This window comes from Oncorhynchus mykiss, chromosome 11 (genome assembly GCF_013265735.2).
Source record: "Oncorhynchus mykiss isolate Arlee chromosome 11, USDA_OmykA_1.1, whole genome shotgun sequence".
In the NCBI taxonomy this organism is placed as follows: Eukaryota; Metazoa; Chordata; class Actinopteri; order Salmoniformes; family Salmonidae; genus Oncorhynchus; species Oncorhynchus mykiss.
The window spans coordinates 32,541,845-32,557,109 of NC_048575.1; the positions used below are offsets into that span (position 1 = coordinate 32,541,845).

Here is a 15,265-nt window from a genome sequence, read left to right on the forward strand (position 1 = left end):
TTGTAAACTTGTGACCCACTGGAATTGTGATACAGTGAATTATAAGTGAAATAATCTGTCTGTTAACAATTGTTGGAAAAATGACTTGTGTCTTGCACAAAGCCTTGCCAAAACTATAGTTTGTTAACAAGACATTTGTGGCGGGGTTGAAAGACTATTTTTAATGACTCCAACCTAAGTGTATGTAAACTTCCGACTTCAACTGTATATATCTAGAATTGTCCAAACCAAATGGAGATATTACTTTTAGGCTATATCGCCCACCCTAAAAGAGATGCTGAGCTTTTTTGACACCACACACCTTCTGCATGCTCTAGTTTTGTCTAATCTTGATTATTGTCCAGCCGTGTGGTCCAGTGCTGCAAGGAAATACCTAGTTAAGCTACAGCTGGCCCAGAACAGAGCGGCATGTCTCTTCATTGTAATCAGAGGGCTGATATAAATACTATGCATGACAGTCTCGCTTTGCTAACAGTTGAGGAGAGACTGACTGCATCATTTATTTTTGTAAGAAACAATGTGTTGAAAATCCCAAATTGTTTGCATAGTCAACTTGAGACATACTAACCCAATCGGACATGCCACCAGGGGTCTTTTCACAGTCCCGAAATCCAGAACAAATTCAAGAAAGCGTACAGTATTGTATAGAGCCATTATTGCTTGGAACTCCGATCCATCTCATATACCTCAAACAAACAACAAACATGGTTTCAAAAGAACCAATAAAGTAACACCTCACGGCACAATGCCTCTCCCCTATTTGACCTAGATAGTTTGTGTTTATGCATTGATACCTAGGCTACATGTGCCTCTTTTTTTTTTAACTTATGTTGTTCTGTCCTTGAGCTGTTGTCTATTAATGTTCTGTATTGTCATGTTCTGCGTGGACCACAGGAAGAGTAGCTTGCTGCTTTTCCAATAGCTAATGCTTTTCCAATAGCTAATGGGGATCCTAATAAAATACCAAACAGTAAAGTAATCTACTTTCTGAAATTACAGCATGATGCACTTGCATCTGTGAATTCAACTTCAAAATTGTGCTGCGCTTGTTTGTTCTGTTTGCAGCGGACAGCAGAAGGAAAGTGTACAGACAGGTCACAGTAGCTAAGCTACTAAAATGTTGCAATCTGGCCTTGGTTTTTAAAGCTCGACAATGATTAACCAAAAACAAAACACCATGCAAAGGAGAAACATATAGGCCTATTACAGCAACATTTGAGCAGTAGCCTAGGCTGACTACTCAACTAAAATATATATTGAGAGCACCATACAGCAATACAGCATTCAACTGCACCGGTGATCCATGCAATGCAAAAATGGATAAACAAGTTTGAAGTTTAAACGTTACAACAACCTATAGCTACATTTGAAGTTCAATACTTTTTGATTCGGGGTCGTAGCATATTACGCAAATCTGCAAGCATAGCAGCAAAGGCTGGACAAATATTATTTTGCTCTTTTTTTTGTTGGCAGACAGGCAATGTATTTGGCAGGCAGGGAGACAAGTTCCCATTCAGTTACGTAGGTTGGGACAGGCATGCATTGGCAGGCAAGCTGCAGAAGGACGGGCAGGCTGCCATTCCCCATCATTTAACAATACAATTTCGACAGCCAACTAGCTGAAAAGTTTGAGAGTTTATCTAGCTAGAGTTTCTTCGTTATATTTTAGCTCATCTTTTTCTGGCTAGCATTAGCTGTTGATCTTGTTGATGTGCATAGGCAACAGAGAGACTACTTTTTCATGGTTTGATCAATAGGACTGAAGTTCACAAATGTATGTAAGGGAACTCCTGTGGTAATTACATATTTACAGAAATCCATTCAGATGTATTGTGACTTTTGGCAAATGCGATCTAATAACCTGAAGTGCTGTTGCTACTGCCTGTAAAAACACAGTCCAGTTCAATGTGAATGATGACAGGCCCGTGTGATATAAATGGTTTATTTGCATATAAGCCTACTCTAGCGCTGATTGGCTATGACGCACCGGTCTGCATAGACATCGGTCCTGGACAAGACAGATGTTTTTATTAGGTTTTGTCTATGGCAGTGTCTATTAATTATCCAAGCACACAGCCATTTTCCCACTCTATATTGCTATTGAATTTTCACAAATGCCTTAGAATGTTTGAGAATGATGTATTCTATGAATTTATTAAAATGTTCAAGTCATCATGTGCTCACTTGTCAGAAAATGTAAAAAAAGAAAAAAAAGGGGTGTATATGAACTGATTTTTAGATATGTTGCTAAAACACTCAGTTTCACTTTAAGCAGAGTGAGAAAGAGGTGTCTCTTTAAGCCTTAAATTATTAATCAGGGCTGTTCGGTGCCACAGAGCATCATGCTTTGTTGCACAATGCAACCTTATTCTAACTGACATGAATGGAAACACTGGCTGTCCCTTACCTCACAATCATTTTATCATTGTCAAAGTTCCATGTTCTCAGTGACTTACTTAAAGTTTGCATTAATAGGCCTAAAGAAACAACTTATTGAACGTTCATTGAAATAATTGAGTAGAACACTTTCGATAAAATCGGAAGTAATCCGACGATGGGTAGTTTATGCGTGCCACAATGTTTGTTTTTTCACGTCAACCAAAACAAGATAAGTTTTGTCTGTTTGTGAGTTGAAGGGGGTGTGTTGTCTACGATGAGTCACATCTCTTCATTCACTTCTGAAAGTTTACCCGAAAGATGAGTGAACATGGCGCCACACATACAGTGGGGCAAAAAAGTATTTAGTCAGCCACCAATTGTGCAAGTTCTCCCACTTAAAAAGATGAGCGAGGCCTGTAATTTTCATCATAGGTACACTTCAACAATGACAGACAAAATGAGAAAAAAATAAGAAAAAATACTTATTTTCCACCATAATTTGCAAATAATTTCATTAAAAATCTTACAATGTGATTTTCTGGATTTTTTTTCTTGCATTTTGTCTGTACCTATGATGAGAATTACAGGCCTCTCATCTTTTTAAGTGGGAGAACTTGCACAATTGGTGGCTGACTAAGTACTTTTTTGCCCCAAATGCATTATGCTCCATACATACTGTATGCTACAGTAGAAACGACAACACGATATATATACAGAAAATAAGGCAGTTACTTTGATAGGAATGCACACAAGTTATTATTTGTGAGGAAAACAACAATGAAGGCAATGCGAGTGCCAGTCAGAACATGTGCCAGTTCGTGCAAGACTGCGCAAATGTCTGCATACTTGATCTGCGGAAACACTGGGTAAGTGCTTGGGCTCTCCTTGAAGAGAGAAGTTGGTCTGCCTCAGTAAAGTCTCAAACATAAATTGTCCGCAACAGTGAAATGGGCTACTTCTATGTGAATTGATGAGGCGGCGGAAAACACCTAAATTCAAACTGTTGTTAGAAAATAATTTGAAATTGACAAGTTCAAACAGCCTATAGATAATTATCAGGCAGCGTGTGTTAACTGTCTTGTTCAGTAACAATCACATTTTGGAACAGTGAGTGCATTCTGACATCGCGTGCATAAAACAACTCACGCTGTGGGGTGACCGTTAGAGATATTTGGAACATACGCTTGAAAAGGTTAACAATCCCAAAATGATTTTCATGTCTGTAGTCAAGTTTTCAAGATATTGGACTTTCATAAGCAAAGTGTCACTTACATTTTTAAAACATCATGATGATGATGCATCATCATGTGGCAAGTGACACTTTGCACCTTGAAAATCCTATATCTTGAAAACTTTGTTGGTATGCAAAGCATATTGGGACTGTATCAACAGTGGAATAATAAAATCAAATCCCAAAAGATAGTTTTCAGAGTGGAGTTTTCCTTTAAGCTCTGATAGTTGGGTGGAATGTCCCTTCTTAATGCTTACACCGATCTATATGTTGTAGGCAAGAGATGTACTTTTCTGGACATGGCATCTAAGCTAGCGGTGTTATTATGGGCCATACTTTTCAGCAAAGCAAATAGGGTGAATATCAAATGTACTTTGATCTGACCCGAGATCTATAGGGCCACCGTAACCTTGATATCTTATTTATTTATCCCCAATTTTCGAGCTTGTCTCATTGCTACAACTTGGGAGGCCCATACCTTGATTTCAACAGTTCTCCTTGCAAAACGCTTAACAGTCAGCGAACATGCGATAAAACATCATCCCAAGGATTGAGATTCAGGGTCCCCAAATTCAGTTGCTCCCCCACATCTTCCAGTAACTCTGCCTGGTAAGTCAACAATAAAAGAAGTCACGTTAAGTGCTCTGATTCACTGAGCAAGTTTTTGTATGTCTTATGGAAGTGCAGAAATGCGCAACGTCTTTCCAGGGAGGGAAGTGCCAGAAGCACAACATGGGGTGAAGGTGGTCAGCCAGTGACAGCTCCACCATGGGAGGCAAAGTGCTACAGAGAGTGGTGCAGAAGGCCCAGTGCGTCACTGGGGCCGAGCTCCCTGCCAGCCACAGTGTTTTCCACAAGCACATGGAGTAGCCAGCTAAATTGAAAAAGAAGCCAGCCAGGCTCCCCAGGGCTGAGGGAGTTCCGTGGGGGCTTGCCCCCACCCTGGTTAAGAATGGGTTGCCAAACTAGCACTATTTTGGTGGCCTCTGATACATTCTAATGCTAGATTGCATTTACAGCCAGCAACTGTCAGGAAATAACACAGATCAAATGTGTACACACTTTTACTGTGTTAGTATCATCAAATGTTGTACAATAATAATAATAATAATAATAAAACAAAAAGGAAACAATGTATTTTGACTGCACTGGGCCTTTAAAGAATCCTGTAAGAGCTTGCTGTAGAGGTCCACACGGATCCACCTTTCCCAGAATACCCAAGACACGATCCGGGACCAAAATATTGTCAAAGGTCTAGTTAAGATCTGATATGAATGTCACGGGTCTCAGGTAATTGTCATTTTAACTGACTTTTCCATAAGGACCCATATAGAGCCGAACGAGACTGCTGCAGAAGAGACAGAAATGTAGGCCTATCATTGATGCGGCTGCTCTTCGCACTTCACGAGAGGGGCGCGTGTAAGCTTGTCGTTGGCCAATCATAAGTAATCAAAGTGACAATAGCCCACAGTAATCGAGCCTCTGTGTGGGGTAAAAGTTAGGATATATCTAATCAACGTTAGACGGAATTTAAAGTTAAAGGAGACGGATAGGCTACAACATCCAGGAGCCAACAGACAGGCTGCTACTTTATATGCTGAAAGGAGTTGTTTGTAACTGTGCAGGACAAGAATGCGCATGCAGCCTCAATTATCTTATCCTGGTTTACTGAGGAATGGATTCAGTCTGGCCGTTCGACCATAAAGGCCTTATTGGTGGAGAGCTGCAGAGATGGGAGAACCTTCCAGAAGAACAACCATCTCCCCAGAGAAACTCTAGAGCTCTGTCACAGTGACCATCGGGTTCTTGGTTACGTCCCTGACCAAGGCCCTTCTCCCCCCGATTGCTCAGTTTGGCCGGGCAGCCAGCTCTAGTTAGTCCTTGGTCCTAAATGTCTTCCATTTAAGAATGATGGAGGCCACTGCATTCTTGGGGACCTTCAATGTACATGTACTGTCAACTGTGTGACCTTATATAGACAGACCTTTTCAAATCATGTCCAATTAGTTTAATTTACAACAGCTGGTCTCCAATCAAGTAGTAGAATATCTCACGGTTGGTCAATGGAAACAGGATGCACCAGAGCTCAACTTCTTGTCTCATAGCAAAGGGTCTGAATTACAAAGCTGTTTTCTCTTTGTCATTATGGGGTAGTGTGTTTAGATGGATTAAATAAAATAAAAATATCATTTTTAGAAAAAGGCTGTAATGTAACAAAATGTTGAAAAACTCAAGGGGTCTGAATACCTTCCAAAAGCACTTTATAAAAAAAGCTGTGTAAAATAATTTTGAAATCCAAGACATAACTATATTCTTTAGAATTGCATTGTATTAACTGCATTCATTTTTATTTAGAAAGTATGTCATTGAGAGGACATGAAAATAGGGCACTCACCCTTTAAGACATGCTCCAAAATATATAGACATGGCTGCAGTACGCTAGCCAAGACAAATGCTTTCTTTTTGCAGACTATCAACAGCCAGCACATTGCTAGTATGTTCACTATTGAAGGTTTAATTCCTTTCCTTCTTAATGCGTTTGAGCCAATCAGTTGTGTTGTGACAAGGTAGGGGTGGTATACAGAAGATTTGGTAAAATACCAAGTCCATATTATGGCAAGAAGAGCTCAAATAAGCAAAGAGAAATGACAGCCCATCATTATTTTAAGACATGAAGGTCAGTCAACCTGGAAAACTTCAAGAATTTCATAAATTCCTTGAAGTGCAATTGCAAAAACCATGTGATTGATGATGAAACTGGCTCTCGAGGACTGTCACAGGAAAGGAAGACCCAGAGTTACCTCTGCTGCAAAGGCTAAGCTCATTAGAGTTGTGACCCAAATAAATGCTTCAGAGTTCAAGTAACAGACACGTCTCAACATCAACTGATAAGAGGACACTGGGTGAATCAGGCCTTCATCGTCAAATTGTTGCAAAGAAACCACTACTAAAGGACACCAACAAGAAGAAGAGACTTGCTTGGGCCAAGAAACACAAGCAATGGACATTAGACCGGTGGGAATCTGTCCTTTGGTATGATGAGTCCAAATTTGAGATGTTTTTTTTTTGTTTTGCTTTACAATGGTATTGACATTACAGTTGATCTGGAAGTATTACGTTTTTGGGGCGCTAAAATAAGGGCAATTGTTCGGACCAAGGCGATGTACGAGTTTACGTTAGTCTTAAATGACTGTAATTATGTATTCTGTACTGCCTTATTCGCATATTATGTACATTTTACTTTTATTTTAATCATCTGTGTTTGACATCAACCCTAAAAATGTAATAACAATATAAACCATCCTATCTTGAGATATTGGACAAAACGTGTTGAATTTAAGATTCCAGACAGGTGATTTGGTGCCATTATTGACTAGGGATTAGCATTGACTAGTCCGCGACCCTTTCTGGTCACTTGTAAAAATAAAATAAAAACCCTAGCGCAAATTATTTCATATGTAGCCTAATAAACTGTATGGTTTCCCGAGTCGTAGTGCGAGGACCACACACCATATAATCGCGACTCCAAGTTTACTTCGATATTATGGTTATGGCAAAAAATATTTACACATAACGGCGTTTCCACCGCCATTTTCGAATACTGAATTTTACCGACACAAAAACGTCACAATGTCGAACCAACAAATCATCTGTCGGCATTTATAAATTTTTTACCGAAACTTCCGGTTTCCATCACTTTTTTTAATACAGTATGACCAAGGACGTATATGACGACATATGTGATGACTTTACTTGCATAAACACCGTTTATGTAAACGTGGTTTCTGTTTACGTCTATTCTATGAGACCAGCCTGAACTCTTGAAGTAGGCAGGTTATGGCCAAAGGTGCTAAACAGCCCAACCCCGACTAAACGATTTGAAATTGAATCACATGAACATAAGCCAGTTTTCTGTTGAAGTCTAATTTAATTTCTACACAACCCAATCTATCAGAATGTTGACCGGCAATGAGACTACCTAAACACTATATATCGCTAGCTAGAACACAGACAATAGGAAACAGCAAAGCTTTTACCTGTAATTATAAGAGGGAAATTTACTGCTTTCTTTCATAAGCTTGCGATACAGAGAAAGCACCTGGGCTGTAGAGGCTGCCATCTTGCAAAAAACACTCCGACCTTCGGTCGTACTCAGGACCTCGATTAAATGTGGTTAGTAAGCGCCAGTATAAAATCACTCTTTTCAGTTTGGCTTTAGAAAGCCTCTAAGATTGATGACCATAAAAGAGTATCATAAAGATACGAAAATGACTATATTTCACGAGTAATCTACACTTTTCTTTCAAAACAACTGTAAATATGTCTTATTCTTTGCAGGCATATCTTCGGTCTTCTCAAAACAATCCACCGTTCCACAGTGGTAAAAGGTGAGCTAACGTTCAGCTGTGCTTTTTGTAATGTTCTTGTTTTTTTCCCCACACAAATGTCTTCTTTGTAAATGACCAACACTGCCGTTTCTGAGTTTTAGTACATTGGCATTGTCAAATGATTCAACCTTCCAGGGCATCCCATTCACAATCATAAACCAGATAGCTATGCTTCTATGGTTAGCATTGCGGTTAGCTTTACGAAAACCGTTGTAACGAAGAGACTAACTAGTTTGCTAGAGTTAGTTCCAGTCTTGCATTTTCTGTTCATGTCAGGAACAGGTAGAGTGGACAACTGTAAACCTTTTTAGGCATTCATATCTTCCTACTGTAGCTAGCGATCACCTGTAACGCTGGTATTGTAGAATAGGAATTGGTTTTCTTGAAATAGATAACCACACACTTGCTTAGCCCTATATAGTACGACGAATTCATGATAGTAATCATTTACGTTTGGATATTGTCTTTTAAAGGGGCAATCAGCAGTTAACTACATCCATTTTTGGACTTATAAATGAATGATATGTACCCATTGATTCTTGAAGAATATAACTTTCAATGCCTTGTGAGCTTAGTTCAACTGTTTTATCCCATCAGAAACACAGATATGATCTTGTTTTACTCCAATGTTTGTAAACATAGTACATGTAAACAAATGCTGTATAGGCTCAAAACATGGTTAAATCTTTAATATCATGGCTGGTCAGTCCATAGCTCTATCTTTTAGTTTGTGAGTGGTTACATTTCTCCAGCCCCAGCCCACCGATTTTCTTTTTACAGAAACAGTGGCAGGGGTAGAGTTGATCGTTTCATCTGCAGATTGCTGCTTTAATGTAAATGTTTATTATGCATTTGGTGTACTATATAGGGCTTACACTTCCTCTCTGCCACACATTACCTTCCCATGAACTGGTTATTCCAAAAGACAATGTTTTATTGGCACCAGTCATAACGCATGACCCATGCCTATACATTTCATGCATTCGTCAGAAATATAAATAACCCCCAAGCAATCTGCTGTTGATATCTCATGTTCGTTTACTGTCACAGTCTAAGGTTAAGTCATTTAAACTAGGCCTATTTAATGAATAGGCTATCCCTTGAATTATAAGAATATGACAATTTGATTAGCTAGCTAAGCGGTACACATACAGTTGAAGTCGGAAGCCAAATACATTTAAACTCAGTTTCACAATTCCTGACATTTTGATCCTAGTAATAATTCACAGTCTTAGGTCAGTTAGGATCACCACTTTATTTTAAGAATGTGAAATGTCAGAATAATAGCAGAGATAATGATTTATTTCAACTTTTATTTATTTCATCACATTCACAGTGGGTCAGAAGTTTACATACACTCAATTAGCATTTGGTTGCATTGCCTTTAAATTGTTTACATTTGGTCAAACATTTCAGGTAGCCTTCCACAGGCTTCCCACAATAAGTTTGGTGAATTTTGGACAATACCTCCTCACAGAGCTGGTGTAACTGAGTCAGGTTTGCAGGCCTCCTTGCTCGCACACGCTTTTTCCGTTCTGCCCACAAATTTGTATAGGTTTGAAGTCAGGGCTTTCTGATGGCCAATCCAACACCTTGACTCTGTTGTCCTTAAGCAATTTTGCCACAACTTTGGAAGTATGCTTGGGGTCATTGTCCATTTGGAAGACCCATTTGCGACCAAGCTTTGACTTTCTGACTTATGTTGCTTCAATATATCTACATAATTTTCCTTCCTCATGATGCTGCCACCCCCGCGCTTCACGGTTGGGATGGTGTTCTTCGGTTTGCAAGCCTCCCTCTTTTTCTTCCAAACATAGCGTTGGTCATTAGGGCCAAACAGTTCTATTTTTGTTTCATCAAACCAGAGGACATGTCTCCAAAAAGTATGATCTTTCTCCCCATGTGCAGTTGCAAATCGTGGTCTGGCTTTTTTATGGCGGTTTTGGAGCCGTGGCTTCTTCCTTGCTGCGCGGGCTTTCATGTTATGTTGAGGACGCCTTTTAGTGTGGATATAGATACTTTTGTATCTGTTTCCTCCAGCATCTTCACAAGGTCCTTTGCTGTTGTTCTGGGATTGATTTGCGCTTTTCTCACCAAAGTACGTTCATCTCTAGGAGACAGAACACGTCTCGTTCCTGAGCGGTATGACGGCTGTGTGGTCCCATGGTGTTTATACTAGAGGTCGACCGATTAATCGGAATGGCCGATTAATTAGGGCCGATTTTAAGTTTTCATAACAATGGGAAATCGTTATTTTGGGGCGCAGATTTGCCGATTTAAAAAAAATATATATATATTTTTTACACCTTTTATTTAATCTTTATTTAACTAGGCAAGTCAGTTAAGAACACATTCCTATTTTCAATGACAGCCTAGGAACGGTGGGTTAACTGCCTCGTTCAGGGGCAGAAAGACAGATTTTCACCTTGTCAGCTCGGGGGATCCAATCTTGCAACCTTACAGTTAACTAGTCCAACGCAATAACGACCTGCCTCTCTCTTGTTGCACTCCACAAGGAGACTGCCTGTTACGCAAATGCAGTAATCCAAGGTAAGTTGCAAGCTAGAATTAAACTTATCTTATAAAAACAATCAGTCATAATCACTAGTTAACTACACATGGTTGATGATATTACTAGATATGGGCCCGGGCCCATGAGGTGGCGCACAATTGACCCAGAATCGTTCAGGGAGGGTTTGGCCAGCTTGGATGTCCTTGTCCCATTGCGCTCTAGTGACTCCTTGTGGCTGTACGGCGTTCCCTCCAACATGTTGGTGCGGCTGGCTTCCTGGTTAAGTGAGCTATGTGTCAAGAAGCTTGGTGGGGTTGTATTTTGGGGAACGCATGGTTCTCGACCTTCGCCTCTCCCGAGTCCGTACAGGAGTTGCAACGATGGGACAAGACTAACTACCAATTGGGTATCACGACAAGGGGTTGTTTTGAATGTTACGTTTCCATATAGAATATTTATTTTAATTTGGATACCTTATATTTTTGCCTTATATTTTTGCCACTCCACATATGTAAAGGGAAATTGATATCTCATTCATGCAACATCACCCTTCTGCTAAAGGACTTTGTTATCCATTGAGGTTCAATGAAAAAGCTGACAAAAGGTAGCCTAATTTCTCAAATGAATCCAAAGCTTCTGTGCTTCTTACATGCACTAAATATACAAAAGTATGTGGACACCCCTTTAAAATAGTGGTTTCAGCTATTTTTTGCATCAGATGACCTGGCCTCCACAAACCAACGACCTCAACCCAATTGAGATGGTCTGGGATGAGTCAGACCGCAGAGTGACAAGTGTTCAGCATATGTGGGAACTCCTTCAATCCTGTTGAAATAGCATTCCAAGTGAAGCTTGTTAAGAGAATGCCAACAGTGTGCAAAGCTGTCATCAGTGCAAAGAGTGGCTCATTGAAAAATTAAAAATATAAAATATATTTAGATTTAACACTTATTTTTGGGATAATTCATGATTCCTTACGTGTTTTTGGTAGGGGCCTGCAGGTAGCCTAGTGGTTAGAGCGTTGGGCCGGTAACCAAAAAGTTGCTGAATCGAATCCCTGAACTGACAAGGTAAAAATCTGTTCTTCTGCCCCTGAACAAGGTAGTTAACCCACTGTTCCCTGGTAGGCCATCATTGTAAATTAGAATTTGTTCTTAACTGACTTGACTAGTTAAATAAAGGTTATATGAAAAAAGCCAGCAGGCCTGTTAATGGGAGTACTCGGTGCAGCTGAGTGCCTGCTGTGACTACACACCCAAAACTCCCACTCTCTCCTTCTTCAGTACCAGGTAGCACCTTTGCTTGCTTGCTGACTGACTAGCTGAGCTCCAGTTAGTGTGGAGCGGGAGCGATGATCACTGAAGCCACCCTTTATCGAGTCTGTCCGCATGGGAGAGCCATAACGGCTGGTCTGCAGCCACTTCAGAAGACGAGTCATTCAGGAGTGGAGTCTCCTCCTATTGATTTCCTATGGGGCCCTTCTTACCCTCTGACATGGTGGGTCTCGCGGTTAGTGAGGGATTCGGACCAAGAGATGTGGCGCCGTCGGAGTTTGCGTGGGTGGGTGGTTTGGGTATGTGAGTGGAAATGACTGCTTCTTTTCTAAAAAGCAATGAGAAATGGTCATCCCACTCCCTCGTAAAATTAATAAGGAGTGAAAAGAGAAATTGGTAGGAAATGTTGTTTTCCTAATTCCAAAATAGAATATATATTTGTTGCCTTTTAATGGTTATATTAACCTGCTGAACTCACTGTCAAATCAGTCAACTGAAAACTCAAACTGATGCTAGGCCTGACTCCTCTCCCCTGCATAGTATATTATGGACTTGTTGCTTGGCTTTGGGGTGAATCCATGGTCTCCTCCCCCCAGCACCGAGGCGGTCGCTCGCTGCTCCGCCTGACAAAACAAGGCCTTTGATCCATCGGTTTATTTATTTTTTGTCTCATGTGCAGGCAGCCGGAAGGATTCAGGCCAGTGGGTGACCAGAACTGAAACACAACTATACCCTCTTCCTCGCTCCTCTCATCCCACAGATCGTGAGCCCAAAGTCTTCCGTACCATTCACCCTGGAGAGGTAGGTACCTGACATGGTGTTTTGCCTGTGTTGAACATTGTATTGATGTCGTTGTTTTGTTGTTTTCCTTTTTTACTTGGTGCACTTTACTTGTACTTTACTTGTGACTTGATGCACGATGATGATTTTATTACTTAAAGGGGCAATCTGCAGTTCAAACAAAGCGGTCGCCGGCCACCCTGCCTCTGTTTTGGTAAAGAGCTCAGGGATGGGGCTGGAGAAATGTAACCACTCTCAAATTCATAGACAGAGTTATGGATGGACTGACCAATTTACGTGATCTACATTTTAGTTTAAACCATGTTTTTAGGCTATACTGTGTTTGTTTACAATTACATTGTTTATAAACAGTGGAGTAAAATATGCTCATTTGGGATTCTGATGGGTTAAGACAGTTGAATTAAGCTCAAAGTGTTTGTTGTATATGTTATGTTCTCCTAGAATCAATCGGTATACAGTGCATTCAGAAAGTATTCAGACCCTGTGACTTTTTCCACTTTTTGTTATGTTAGTCTTATTCTAAAATTGATTAAAAATATATTTTTAACATACAATACCCCAAAATGACATATCAAAAATATTTTTTAAAAGTATCACATTTACATAAGTATCCAGACCCTTTACTTAGTACTTTGTTGAAGCATATTTGGCAGCGATTACAGCCTCTAATCTTTTGGGTTATGACGCTACCAGCTTGGCACACCTTTATTTGGGGAGTTTCTTCTATTCTTCTCTGCAGATCCTCTCAAGTTCTGTCAGGTTGGATGGGGAGCATCGCTGCACAGCTATTATCAGGTCTCTCCAGAGATGTTAGATCGGGTTCAAGTCCGGGCTCTGGCTGGGCCACTCAAGGACATTTAGAGATCTGTCCCAAAGCCACCCCTGCATTGTCTTGGCTGTGTGCTTAGGGTCGTTGTGCTTTTGGAAGGTGAACCTTCGCCACAGTCTGAGGTCCTGAGCGCCCTGGAGCAGGTTTTTATCAAGGATCTCTGTGTACTTAGCTCTGTTCATCTTTCCCATGAACTAGTCTCCCAGTCCCTGCCGCTGAAAAACATCCCCCACAGCATGATGCTGCCACCAGCATGCTTCACCATAGGGATGGTGCCATGTTTCCTCCAGACGTGGCGCTTAGCATTCAGGCCAGAGTTCAATCTTGGTTTCATCAGACCAGAGAATCTTGTTTCCCATGGTCTGAGAGTCTTTAGGTTCCTTTTGGAAACTCCTAACGGGTTGTCATGTGCCTTTTACTGAGGAGTGGCTTCCGTCTGTTCACTCTACCAATAAAGGCCTTATTGATGGAGTGCTGCAGAGATGGTTGTCCTTCTGTAAGGTTCGTCCATCTCCACAGAGGAACTCTGGAGCTCTGTCACTATGACCGTCGGGTTCTTGGTCACTTCCCTGATCAAGGCCCTCTTCCCCCTATTGCTCAGTTTGGCCAAGTGGCCAGCTCTTGGAAGAGTCTTGGTGGTTCCAAACTTCTTCTATTTAAGAATGATGGAGGCCACTGTGTTCTTGGGGACTTTCAATGCTGCAGAAATGTTTTGGTACCTTTTCCTAGATCTGTGCCTCGACACAATTTTGTCTTGGAGCTCTACGGACCATTCCTTCAACCTCATGGCTTGGTTTTTTTGCTCTGACATGCAATGTCAACTGTGGGACCTTTATAAAGACCGGTGTGTGTGCCTTTCCAAATCCTGTCCAATCAATTGAATATACTCCAGGTGGACTCTAATCAAGTTGTAGCAACATCTCAAGGATGATTAGTGGAAGCAGGATGCTCCTAAACTCAATTTCGAGTCTCATAGCAAAGGGTCTGAATACTTATGTAAATTAGGCATTTCTGTTTTTTATTTGAAATATTTAAAAAAATATATATAAAAAAAATAGTGTTATGGGGTATTCTGTGTAGATTAATGAGGAAAAAATAGTTTTTTGTTGTATTTTAAGTGATTTGCTTTTTACGCTGTCAAAATGTCCCCCTACTACCTCATCTTTTTAAACGCCTCAAACTGTATTTTGACAGCTATACCATTGCTTTGCCAAAACAGCTGCATTAAAGGGATAGATCCCTTTTTTTTAATGCTTTTGAGTGCACTGTTACGTGATTCTCATACTTTCTACTTACATTGATATATGCTTCAAAAATGCTAGCCAGAAGATGCTGGGCATGACTAAATAACTAGCCAACAATCTTTAAAATCCTGTTTTAGATTAAATGAAGGCTTATCTAAGGTGTTTAAGTGGAAAATGTGCATGAACAAAAAGAGTGAACTCTCCCTTTTTTAAAGCAGTTCACCTGCTTACAGCAGGAGTGCCTAGAGCAGGACACTCCAACCCCAGTTGTAATGAACCTGATTTCAGTTTATCAACCAGCTAATTATTACAATCAGGTGCACTAGATTAGGGTTGGAGAGAACCTATAGGGTTGGAGAGCCCTGGCCTAGAGTCTATTTTGAGGTCCGCGAGAGATCCGGTTATTAGTTCACCCAAGTCTCTTACCACAAATTGAACAAGTCCATCTTCACTCCGTTGCCCCTTGGCAGTGCATCAGTCCGATGAGCTTGATGTCAGCCCCGATTGGAGGAGAAGAAGAGATTGCCAGTGAAATGTTTATTACGCCACATTTGTTTGGCAGGCCATTAGGCAGCGTCTTGCCCTCCAATAAATCTTCACTCACATG

The 15,265-nt window shown here is 40.6% G+C and overlaps 2 protein-coding genes across 5 annotated transcripts in view; one reads left to right on the forward strand and one right to left on the reverse strand.

The window, feature by feature from the left end:
- The window catches only part of LOC110535581 (LYR motif-containing protein 4B), a 60,449-nt gene extending 52,650 nt beyond the window's left edge, over positions 1 to 7,799 (reverse strand). Inside the window, exon 1 of the mRNA XM_021620661.2 lies at positions 7,648 to 7,799. Within this exon, the coding sequence (XP_021476336.1) occupies positions 7,648 to 7,730 (83 nt within the window). The 5' untranslated portion in view covers positions 7,731 to 7,799. The remainder of the gene's footprint in view (positions 1 to 7,647) is intronic.
- fars2 (phenylalanyl-tRNA synthetase 2, mitochondrial) overlaps positions 7,645 to 15,265 on the forward strand; it is a 116,074-nt gene continuing 108,453 nt past the window's right edge. For 2 of the 4 annotated variants that reach the window (XM_021620658.2, XM_021620660.2), the window contains exons 1-2: positions 7,852 to 7,998; positions 12,464 to 12,585. Coding sequence is in view for 2 of the 4 variants with exons in the window: in XM_036935305.1 (XP_036791200.1) it covers positions 8,175 to 8,280; positions 12,464 to 12,585 (228 nt within the window). In the remaining 2 variants the exon portion in view is untranslated. Of the gene's footprint in view, positions 7,784 to 7,851; positions 7,999 to 8,102; positions 8,281 to 12,463; positions 12,586 to 15,265 lie in introns of those variants that run through there. The other 2 variants (XM_036935306.1, XM_036935305.1) reach the window with 2 other exon arrangements.